Consider the following 11801-nt stretch of genomic DNA (forward strand, 5'->3'; position numbering starts at 1 on the left):
GTCTGCAACATTTGTTTAAATAGAAGGATCTTAACTTGCGGCAGCGAAGGTGGTTAGAGTTGCTTAAGGATTATGATATCACCATTCTCTATCATCCCGGAAAGGTCAATGTAGTGGCCGATGCCTTGAGTCATAAGACGGAGAGTTTGGGCAGCTTAGCATACTTACCGGTAGTAGAGAGGCCTTTAACCTTGGATGTTCAGGCCTTGGCTAATCAGTTTGTTAGATTGGATTTTTTCGAGCCGAATCGAGTTTTGGCCTGTGTGGTTTCTCGGTCTTCTTTATATGATCGCATCAGAAAGCGCTAATATGATGATCCATATCTGTTTGTCCTTAAGGACACGGTTCAGCACGGTGATGCCAAGGAAGTCACTATTGGAGATGATAGAGTATTACAGATGCAGGGCATGTTATGTATACCTAATGTAGATGGTTTGCGTGAGCTGATTCTCCAGGAAGCTCACAGTTTGCGGTACTCTATTCATCCAGGTGTCGCGAAGATGTATAAGGATTTGAGACAGCACTATTGGTGGGGGCGGATGAAGAAAGATATAGTTAGGTTTGTATCTCGGTGTTTAAATTGTCAACAGGTAAAGTACGAGCACCAGAGACTGGGCGGATTGCTACAGAGACTTGAAATTCCGAAGTGGAAGTGGTAGCGTATTACCATGGACTTCGTAGTTGGACTCCCACGGACTTTGAGAAAGTTTGATGATGTTTGGGTGATAGTAGATCGGTTGACCAAATCTGCGCATTTTATTCCAGTCGGTACTAATTATTCTTCAGAGCGGTTGGCTGGGATTTATATTCGCGAGATTGTTCGCCTACACGGTGTGCTGGTGTCTATTATTTCAGATCGGGGTACGTAGTTTACCTCACATTTTTGGAGGGCAGTGCATCGAGAATTGGGCACACAGGTTCAGTTGAGTACACCATTTTACCCTTAAATGGACGGACAGTCCGAGCGCACTATTTAGATATTGGAGGATATGCTACGCGCTTGTGTCATTGATTTTGGGGGTTCTTGGGATCAATTTCTGCCACTCGCAAAGTTTGCTTACAATAATAGCTACCAGTCAAGCATTCAGATGGCTCCGTATGAAGATTTATATGGGAGACGGTGTCGGTCTACGGTGGGTTGATTTGAGCCTGGTGAGGTTAGACTATTGGGTACTGACTTAGTTCAGGATGCTTTAGAGAAGGTCAAAGTAATTCAGGAACGGCTTCGCACGACACAATCTAGACAGAAGAGTTATGCCGATAGGAAGGTTCGTGATGTTGTTCACATGGTTGGGGAGAAGGTTCTACTCAAGATCTCACCCATGAAGGGTGTGTTGAGGTTCGGGAAAAAGGGCAAGTTGAGCCCTCGGTATATTAGGCCTTTTGAGATACTTAAGAAAATTGGGGATGTGGCTTATGAACTTGCTTTGCCACCTAGTCTATCAGGTGTTCATCCAGTGTTCCATGCTCCTAAAGTATGTCGGGGATCCGTCTCACATTCTGAATTTTGGTACAGTATAATTGGACGGTAATTTGACTTATGATGTGGAGCCGGTGGCTATTTTAGATCGATAGGTTCGAAAGATGAGGTCAAAGAATATAGCATCAGTGAAGGTGCAGTGGAGAGGCCAGCCAGTTGGAGAAGCCACTTAGGAGACTGAGCAGGAGATGTGGAACAAATATTCACACTTATTTGAGACTCCAGGTATTATTCTAAACCCATTCGAGGACGAACGTTTGTTTAAGAGGGGGAGAATGTAACGACTCGGCCGGTTGTTTTGAATATTATAACCCCGTTCCCCCATTTACTGCTCAATTTATATCTTGCAATTGATTTATGACGCATCGGGTTAGTTGGTTCGGGTCCGGAAGGAACTCGGAGTGAAATGAGACACTTAGTCTCATAATTAAAAATTTAAGTTAGAAAAGTGGACCGAATATGGACTTTTGTGTAAATGACCTCGGATTTGAATTTTTATGATTTTAATAGCTCCGTATGGTGATTTTGAGCTTAGGAGCGTGTCCGAAATATTATTTGGAGGTCCGTAGAGGAATTAGGCTTGAAATGCCGAAAGTTTAATTTTTGAGAAGTTTGACTGGGGGGTTGGCTTTTTAATATCGGGGTCGGAATCCAATTCTGAAAATTAAAATATCTCTATTATGTCATTTATGACTTATGTGCAAAATTTGAGGTCAATCGGACGTGATTTGATAGATTCCGGAGTCATTTGTAGAAATTAGAAATTTCAAAGTTAATTAGGATTGAATTAGGGTGTAATTCATGGTTTTAGCGTTGTTTGAGGTGATTTGAAGATTCGACTAAGTCCGTATAATATTTTAGGACTTGTTGGTATATTTGGTCGAGGTCCCGAGGGGCTCGGGTGAGTTTCGGATGGTCAATGGGTTGGATTTTTGACTTGGAACTCTGCCAGAATGTTTTTGATGCACCATCTAGTTTCCTTCATCGCGTTCGCGAAGAGGAACTGAGAGGTTGGCAATATTTGCTCTTCGCGTTCGCGAAGAGAAGCACGCATTCGCGAAGGGTGGACTGGGTGTGCATCGCTAACGCGAGAGGTGTTACGCGTTTGCGAAGAAGAGAGGAAGCAGCGGAGGACCCCAGTCAATTGGTCTACGCGTTCGCGTAGGGGCTGTCGCGTTCGCGTAGGGGCTGTCGCGTTCGCGTAGTGAGGGGGAACGAATCATCACGTTCGCGAGGGGTTAAACGCGTTCGCGTAGAAGATATTGAGACAGAGAAATTTTTGTGCTTCGCGAACGCGAGGGTGATGTCGCGTTCGCGAAGGAGGAATTTGGACAGGAGCTATTTTGTGCTTCGCGAACGCGAGGCACTGACCGCGTTCGCGAAGAAGAAAAGCCTGGGCAGTGAGTTTAAGTTCTGTCTATTTTTGACGATTTGGAGCTCGGATTTGAGGCGATTTTGGGTGATTTTCATAGAAAACAACGGGGTAAGTATTCTTAACTCAATATTGGTTAAATTACCCGAATTCATGGTTATTTTTATCATTTAATTAGTGAATGGAGTTGGGAAAAATTGAAAACCCTCTTGGTTTAAATTGAAGATATAAGGGTCGAGTTGGGGTCGGATTTTGATAAAATTGATATGGTTAGACTCGTGGTTTAATGGGCTTCCGGATTTTGTAACTTTTGTCGAGTTCCGAGACGTGGGCCCCACGAGCGATTTTTGAGCTAATTTTCGAATTTTTATGGAAAATTATTATTTTCTTATGAAATTAATTCCAATAAATTTTATTGACTGAAACAAATTATTTATGGCCAGATTCGAGGCATTTGAAAACCAATTCACGAGGAAAGGACATTGCGGAATTAGAATTTCACGGCTTGATGTAAGTAACAGTTTTAAATCTGGTCCTGAGGGTATGAAACCCCGAATTTTGGTATTATGTGATTATTTTGGAGGTGACGCACATGCTAGGTGACGGGTGTGTGGGCGTGCACCGAGGGGATTGTGACTTGGTCCTTCCTGGGAAACTGTAAAGTTGAATAATTTATTGTTAGCTATATGCTCTATATGTGTTGATAAAATTTGACTGTAAACCATGTTAGAAATCATGCTTAGGCTATGTGATAGTACTGTTGGGACCCACAGAGGTCCCGTACTTGTTGAATTGCCTGCTAAATGCTATATATACTCAGTCTCAGTTTTTACTTGCACATTTTATCTCAGTCTCTGTTATTATTATTAATACATCATATCATTATTGTTTGGGCTGATTTCATGATTATTGAGAGCCCGAGAGACTAGAGAAATTTATGACTGAGTAAGGCTGAGGGCCTGAATGTGAGATATTGATACTATAGCATGTGATTTGTCCATAGCACGTGAGTTGGTCGTGCATCACGTGAGTTTCCGTGCGGATCCTTATATTATACTATAGCACGTGAGTTGGCCGTGCAGATCCAGATATTTATATTATGGCACGTGAGTTGTCCGTGCAGATTATAGCGTTTGGGCTGTAGGAGCCCCTTCGGAGTCTGTACACTCCCAATGAGCGTGGGTACCCATTGAGTGTGAGTGCTGAGGGCTGAGAGCCGAGTGGTTGAGTTGTTGTGACAAGTGGAGTGATTGTTGCCCTGAGAGGCATTTAGTTGCTATATGTCATTGTTGTGAAATTTCTGAAAAATTGTTGATATACGGATTTCAGGAACAGGAACTGTATAAAAATTGATTTGACATTAAACTGCCAGATTTGATAGCATGTCTATTATTTGTTGGGATTACTGAAAATGAACCATAACTGTGTATCTCGTTACTATCTTCAGTTCCTTATTTATTATTATTACTTGCTGAGTTGGTTGTACTCATACTACACCCTGCACTTCGTGTGCAGATCCAGGTGTTCCCGGACATAGCGGGTGTTGATTCTTCCATACAGATGATTTTTCGGAGATTCAGAGTTAGCTGCCGTGTTTTGCAGACCTTGTCTCTCCTTCCCTATCTCTGTATTAGTGTACTTTTGGCCTTAGACTATTGTAGACCGTACTTTTCCAGATTTGTATTCATATTAGATGCTCATGTACTCAATGACACCAGGTTTTAGGGTGTGTTCGTATTTGTATTTGAGAGATTTTGTATTGTATTTAAATATTATATTTTCAGATATAAAAAAAATTATGGTTTAGTGACATTAACGATTTGCCTAGTATCGAGATAAGTGTCATCACGATGGGTGAGATTTTGGGTCGTGACAATAGGAAAAAAGTGACTTAGCCACAAAGTAACAAATTCTAAAATCTCTTGAAAATCCAAAATTTTGAATTCAAGCTTAAACAAGCTTCAATGGTTGTCCATGGCGTTTTCAGTTTAATCCTTTGATCCAATCCAACAAACTAACGTTTAATAGTGATTTTTCAACCGGATTAAGGTGATCGATTATCTGAAAGTCATTTTAGCTCATTGTATGCTTTAAAAATTGACTTTAATTGAAAATTGTATAGATTAAAATGATATTTGGATCTTTTTTGATAAATATTTTATTTGTGGGCTAGTTTTGGTTAAAATTATTTATGGATTAACCGTTTCAATAATGAGTTTTTACACACTTGATCCTTTTTACTTATTATTTAAAAAAATAGCATCATTTATTGTTTATTCCATAAAAACACTTTTTTTTCATTATTAGCATATTACAAAAATTAAGACCAACATTCATTTTCTTCACTCCATTTTTTAAAATCTGATGCATATAATACCACCTAAATTCAAGATATATTGATTTATACATCCTTTATACTTTGTATATCAAGTATCACTTTAATTTTATATGTATTTTTATGTATATAATTTTGTATATTTATTTGTGAAGTACCATCTTATTTTAAGATGTATTTTTAATGTATATTTTAAATATATTTTATATGTCAAGTGCCATTTTAATTCATGATGCATTTTTTTAATATATTTTTTGTATATTTATATGCCATCTTAATTAAATTTAAGATTTATTTTTTATGTATATTTCACATGTCTAAGTGTCATCTTAATTGAAGATGTATTTTTTATGTATATTTTTTGTATATTTTATATAATTTAATTCAATGTATATTTTTTATATATACGTTTTGTATATATTAACATATATTATTATCGAAGTAAGATCTTTATGTTAAGAAAGGAAGAAAGAAGGAAGAGAAAAACTTAAGAAAGATAATTAAAAAGAAAATGAATGAAACAAATTTAGAAAATATATTGGTTTCGGCAGAAAACAAAATTAAGAAGATGAAAAAAAAGAGGGAAAGCTAATAGATAAAGAGAAAAAGGGCATGATTTTTGTATAAAGAATTATTGACTTTCCATTCAAATTGCTTATGTTTAGAGATTAATACTTAATATTTTTATTTTAATGGAATCGTGTGCTACAAATATAAATATTTTTCTGCCACAACTGTAATATTGGATTTTATGCTAAAAATTTATTATATTTCTTTTAAATTGTAACAGTTATGTAAAGTTTCCCAATAATTTTCTTCTTTTTTTTTCCGATAATATTGGGCACCGATTTCATTTTTTTCCCGCAATTAGGCACCAATTTGACAAGAAAAAAAGGTACCTAATTTTTAGTGGGTTAACGGATACCACATGACCCGGTAACCCGAATTGAACCTATTCGGTTGATTTCCCCCTCCGCAAGACAGCAGCTGCGACCGACGGGTATAAATACAAATATATGTAAAGGCAATAATCCATCAGAGAGTAAGTTTGTTGAGCTAAGCAAACCAACAAATAAAAAATGGAGAGGCGTCAGAGTGAGGAAGAATTAAAGCATAAGCTTCAAGAATTGCAGAAGCAGTTAGGAAAGAAACAAATGTTTGAGGAAGCTGTTTCCTCTATCCGATCCCTTCTTCTTCAATACTATCCTTCTGCTTCCCCTTCTCTTCGTCATTCGGTAATTTCCCTCTTCCCCTTTTCTGGGTTTTCCTTTTATTCTTGATTTATGTAATATGTATTACGGGAAATGTTGACCCATTATTTTCTTTTCTGCTATAGAAAAGTCTTATTACTTAATTTTGCTTTTGAGTTAGTGGTTTTCGTGATTTATTTGAGTATATATGAGTTTGGATAGCTGCAGAATAAAAAGTTAACTGGGTGAGTTTTACTTCTTGGAGCTGAATTATGGAAAATAGGTTGCTATGGATAAATGAGTTGGTAGAGGAGACGAGGTTTATGCCATAACAAAGTATGTAAATGATTGTGCACTTTGGCACCTAAGCTTTGTTTTACACAATGTAAAATATTTTCGTGAAATATTAGTTTCATTGGAAAGTCATTTACCTAACAATATCATTCGCGAACTCCTTTGCTGATGTTTGGTTGGACATAAACTTGGTCGAATGTTATACTTGCAATAGGGTGGGGGTGCGGGGTGGTGATTGGTGATAACTTTATGTTTAGTAGAGAGTGGAAACATATGTTTACATGGTGATATGGAGCAGGATTGGAATGAAAAATGGTCGGTGCAGACGCGAGTTGTTTTTTAAAAATTTGATGTAAAATGGTTTTGTTTCAATAGTTTAGCAATCAAACACCAGAAAATGATATCACCTAGAAAGTTTTTTCCTGGAAAACATTTACCCTCATGCTAAATAGTGTCTAAAAGGAAGATGATCGACCAGGTTGTTGATTTTAGTCTCGTTTCTTTATTTAAAACAAAAAAGAGAGAGATAGCTTATCTGCACGAGTATTCTGTGCCTTTTATGCTGTCTAATTGATTAAGCTGATATCCATAAATATAATGATGAGTCATTTTGTTGTTTGATGCTGAGTGCGAAAGCCTCCTTCATAAATTAGGTGGAACTTTTGTCTTTCTAGCTATTATATAGTTTAGTTCGCAGTTAATATCACCATGAAGAAATTAAACAATTGATCTTTTTGAAAAGAGAATTTAACATAGGTCAATTCATAGAAGGGAACTAGTACACATCTATTCTTACTATTAATAATACAAAGGGTTTGTGAGCAGTTCTTCCTTTATGTAACGCAGAAACAATGACCAGCGTATCGCTATATTTCAGAGAGATCCTAGTTTTCAGGGAAGGAGTTGTTTTCCTTCTTCAGAAACACAATACACTAAGCAAAGGGTTTACTATAGGCTGGTTAGTAGCTGCACTATCTCTCTACCTGGCTCTTTTGTTCTTATTTAAGAGACCCGGGGGGCGGGGGGAGGGGAGTGGTTCCTGTAACAGATGTTGATAACTGATTATTTGACCGCCAAATGCTCATACTCTTAGTCACTTTTCATTCTCAAGTAAATGGTTCTTGGAATGTGTGCTAGATGCTATGTGAAGAATATAGCTTCTTCATTTTGTCCGTAATATTCATCAGATCTCCATGCTTGCGTATTTGAGAGAAAAATATTACACCAAAGCTTTAAATCGCCTTTGCCTCACCTCAAAGCCTTCAGGTGGGAGAGAGATTCGAACATACATCACATGCAAAATGTCATGTCCATCATGTTCTATAGTAACTAGTGAGAGACGTTAGCATGCACAAAGTCACCTCATTGTTTGTAATTTGCTCTGCTTTAAATATGGGTGTAATTCGTTTTCCCATCACGAACTATGGGTTATGATTTAAAAAGAGTCTAGACAGGAGAATGAATATGGTAGTATTTACTTTGCTTTAAGTTGACTTTAGTGCCTTTACTTGCATAAGACTTGTAAAAAAAATGACAAGATATATTGAAAAAAGTACTTTTAACTTGCATAAGATTCTGCTACTGTTGAATAAATCCAAGTAAATACCAAATGCTTGCAGTTCTATACGGTTGTATGTCGGGTTGCCACCATTTTAAAGACAAGATACACAATGCCTGGATTCTGGAATGCTGGGCTTGGGTTATTCCTTGAGGCCGAGCACCTGGTGTCAGAGTCTTCTGAAAAGAAACATTTGCAAAGTTGCATTAGTCAGGCACGAGAGCAGTTAGCTGAAGTACAGAATGAATCTCAGAATACAACAGCCACAGAAAATGGCTCAAATAGAAGTACTGGTAAGACACCTTTATGAAAATTTTGAGTATATCAGCCATGTGCTCTGTTGCTACAAATATACCAACAAAAATGTTGCATGTATCTGATACTTATCCTGTTATTTTGATTCAGGATACCTTTTTGAGGGGCATCTAACTGTTGACCCTGAGCCTGAGCAGCCTGGTTGGCTTGTGCAGTCTAATCTTCTCACTGCTGCTGCAACACTGTTTGCTGGTGAATCCTCTGAAGGTCATTTATCCAGTGCTGACGCTTCAGACGGTGCTCGCAACGTACTTGAGGAGCTGGTTGCTAGACTAGATAATATAATCCCAGAGGTATCTCTAGTTTTACTCTAGTCTCGCATACAACTGCAGCCTGTAATTTTCACTCTGTGAACAGCAATATGTCAAGGGTGTCTTTTGTTTCGGAGTTTCCTAAACCAGTTACTGCGTTCTCACATGCCCTCAACTCTGAAAAAATGAGTTAAAGAATGAAGTTGGTGCACTTTTGTTTTATTTCTCATTTGCTAACCACTTGTTTACTATGTAGTATGTACATAAGTATCTGAGAAAAAAGGTTCTTGAAAGGACAATTTTTGTTAACACTAGTCCTAGCTTTACCTCGAATGCATGCTTCTTGATTTAAATTTTAAGAAAGAAAAACTTGTTAAAGGGGACTTATATGGATTCTTCCTAGGCCAATACAAGTTGGGTTGAAATAATGACAGTTCTAATTTGTTCTATTTAAGATACTGGACGATGGTCCTGCTGCCCCGAGAGCACCACCTGCCAGTAAAAAAGTTGTGGCAAACCTCCCAGTTACTACTGTCACAGATGAATTCTTGACGAAGATGGGTGCAGATGCGGAATGTGCAATTTGCAGGGAAGTGTTAGTTGTAGATGACAAGATGCAAGAGTTGCCCTGCAAGCATATGTTTCACCCCCCTTGCCTGAAGCCATGGCTGGTATAGAAGTGAAACTTTGCTTCGTTTTATTCTTTCCAATAGCAACTTTCTAATTCTTCCAAAACTCTCATGGTTCGTTTAACAGGATGAGCACAACTCTTGTCCAATTTGTCGGCATGAGTTGCTCACAGATGATCATCACTATGAAAGCTGGAAGGAGCGGGAAAAGGAAGCAGAGGAAGAAAGAAAAGGAGCTGCTAATGCAGTTCGTGAGGGTGAATACATGTATGTATAATGCACAATACTCAAATGCAAGCGAACAGCAAGCACATGGATCGTATATGGATGATTTTTCAGGAAGATGAAGGACTACGATAATGAATTCTCTAAAGTCTTGAGAACGAGTAAAATATAATGTAAGCGACTTTGAGCTAACCAATGTACCAAGTTGCTGGAAAACATCTTATTAGAATACTGAAACTCTTTGTGCCATTCTTTGAAATATTTTTTGTTCGTACATATTTTCAGTCAAAAGTCCTCGTGGTAATTTGATTCTCTATCATAGCTATCTAGACTTAGTCCACTCTTAAGTGTGATCAAACCATTGCTTATCTGGGTGATTCCGAACAATTTAAGCATAATTTGTTGTGATGCAAGACCCAAAAACATTTCACTGATGATCAGCTGATGCGGTTTCAGGGATTCAATGTCTGAGTCAGCTAATTGGTCATCAGTGCTAGCTTTCGACTCAACTGAACTACTCTTCTGCTTGCCTAGTTTGTAGTTCGTCTGAACTGTCACTCGACTCATTTGAACTAGCCTTTTGCTCACCCAGTCCTTCGTTTGGCTTAACTTGCCCCTTCGCTCGGTTGAACTAATCTTTTACTCTGCTAGTGCTTGGTTCGCCTGAATTGGCCCTTGGCTTGACTGAACTTGTCTTCTGTTCAGCTGATCTTTGGCTTAGCTAAAACTAGCACTCAGCCCACCCCTTTTTTGTTAGCTGACCATACGGATTTCATATTTCAGGAACGTTCTTTCAGCGTTTTGTCGAGTAGTAGTTGTTGGCCGAGTCTTAGAATGTAACCACCACTTTGAGATTTGGTTAAAGGTGCTTTCTTTCCACTATGGTAAAAGAGCACTGAGAGGATCTTTTAGTAGTACTGAGAGCACCGGAAAGGACGCACCTTTAGTGTGCCAATTACGGTAAATCCTGGGTAGCCACGAGCAGATAACTGCTGAAAACATGTAAGTGCAAGTTACACATTTGGCCGGTCAGCCAAAAATAATTATTTTCGCTAGCCAAATACGATAAATATGTATATTGTACATTAATATACAAAAAATATCTATTTTGTCGGCTATTACTTTTTAGAGTGGCTATATTGTGTAGTTTTTCCAAAGGGATTTTTTCCTTCATATACAATAATTGAAACTTATTTATTAAAATTGTCCTTATTTTGTATGTTACCTGCCCTAAACAAGGATTACTTACAAATTATATTCAATCTATTATTAGTACCTTAAATTAGGGGATTTAGTTATATCTTTTTCCTATTTTCTCTCTGCTCCTCTTTCAATAAGGGCACGACTCTTTTTGGGTTGAGATTAGCTCCATTACTTAATGCTCAAGTAGGTTTCAAGGTTTCAATACACAACTGGATTGATGCCACGTATTCCTATGGAAATTGAATTGTGTGATTATATTTCTTCTCCCTTATCTATGACTGGTTTCTTTTTCCAAAACTAAAAAATAAAAATAAATAAATATAGAACCCTGCTTATCTAACAAACTGAATGTTCTTCAATTTCTATCTCTAGCTTTTACTAGGTATTTGTTTTGCTTTTTGCAAAGAGCATTTAGTTGAAATAAATCCATTACTTTGCTTCACCGCATGGGGAGGGTCGTTTCAACTCCTGTTTCGACTGTATCTTTGTTTTTCTTTGGGAATAACTATGTCGTTGATGCAAGGGTCATAGATGGATTATTTAATTTATTACTCCATGACTCATGAAGAAAAGAAAGGACAACATTTGGATGAGTGCAATAAAAGGTTTATTTTGGTGGGAAAAAAGGATTATTTTTCAGATTGTAAAACACAGTAGTCGACAAGATATTACTTATTTATTAAGTAATTAATTAATTTTTTTATTTATTCTATCATTTTATTTACCCTATGCATACTAGAGAGACGTCTCTGCAAAGAGCATTTACTTTGTTTCCGATTCCATCACAACATGGAGAGGTTGTCAATTTCGTACATTAACATACAAATTAAAAATAAATTTCGTACAAATTTAATGCAAATTAGAATATCTCTAACAACATACATACTAAAAATAATTTTCATATAACTAAGTATATAGTATACAACTTATCTACAACTTTCAAACATCA

The 11801-nt window shown here is 37.4% G+C and overlaps 1 protein-coding gene across 1 annotated transcript; it reads left to right on the forward strand.

Moving 5' to 3' along the window:
- Positions 1-6186: 6186 nt before the first annotated feature.
- LOC107814683 (E3 ubiquitin-protein ligase AIP2) lies at positions 6187-9965 on the forward strand. Its single transcript, XM_016640131.2, has 5 exons — positions 6187-6422; positions 8291-8522; positions 8635-8837; positions 9251-9466; positions 9552-9965. The coding sequence occupies exons 1-5, from the start codon at positions 6267-6269 to the stop codon at positions 9699-9701; spliced, it is 957 nt and encodes a 318-aa protein (XP_016495617.1). The 5' UTR covers positions 6187-6266; the 3' UTR covers positions 9702-9965.
- The last annotated feature ends 1836 nt before the right edge of the window (positions 9966-11801 follow it).

The sequence above is a fragment of the Nicotiana tabacum genome, chromosome 23 (genome assembly GCF_000715075.1).
Source record: "Nicotiana tabacum cultivar K326 chromosome 23, ASM71507v2, whole genome shotgun sequence".
In the NCBI taxonomy this organism is placed as follows: Eukaryota; Viridiplantae; Streptophyta; class Magnoliopsida; order Solanales; family Solanaceae; genus Nicotiana; species Nicotiana tabacum.

Coding starts and splice junctions, on each gene's coding strand:
- LOC107814683 (XM_016640131.2), top strand. CDS start 6,267: ATGGAGAGGCGTCAGAGTGAGGAAGAATTAAAGCATAAGCTTCAAGAA. Junction 6,423..8,290: donor CCCCTTCTCTTCGTCATTCG/GTAATTTCCCTC, acceptor AAATGCTTGCAG/TTCTATACGGTTGTATGTCG. Junction 8,838..9,250: donor TAGATAATATAATCCCAGAG/GTATCTCTAGTT, acceptor GTTCTATTTAAG/ATACTGGACGATGGTCCTGC.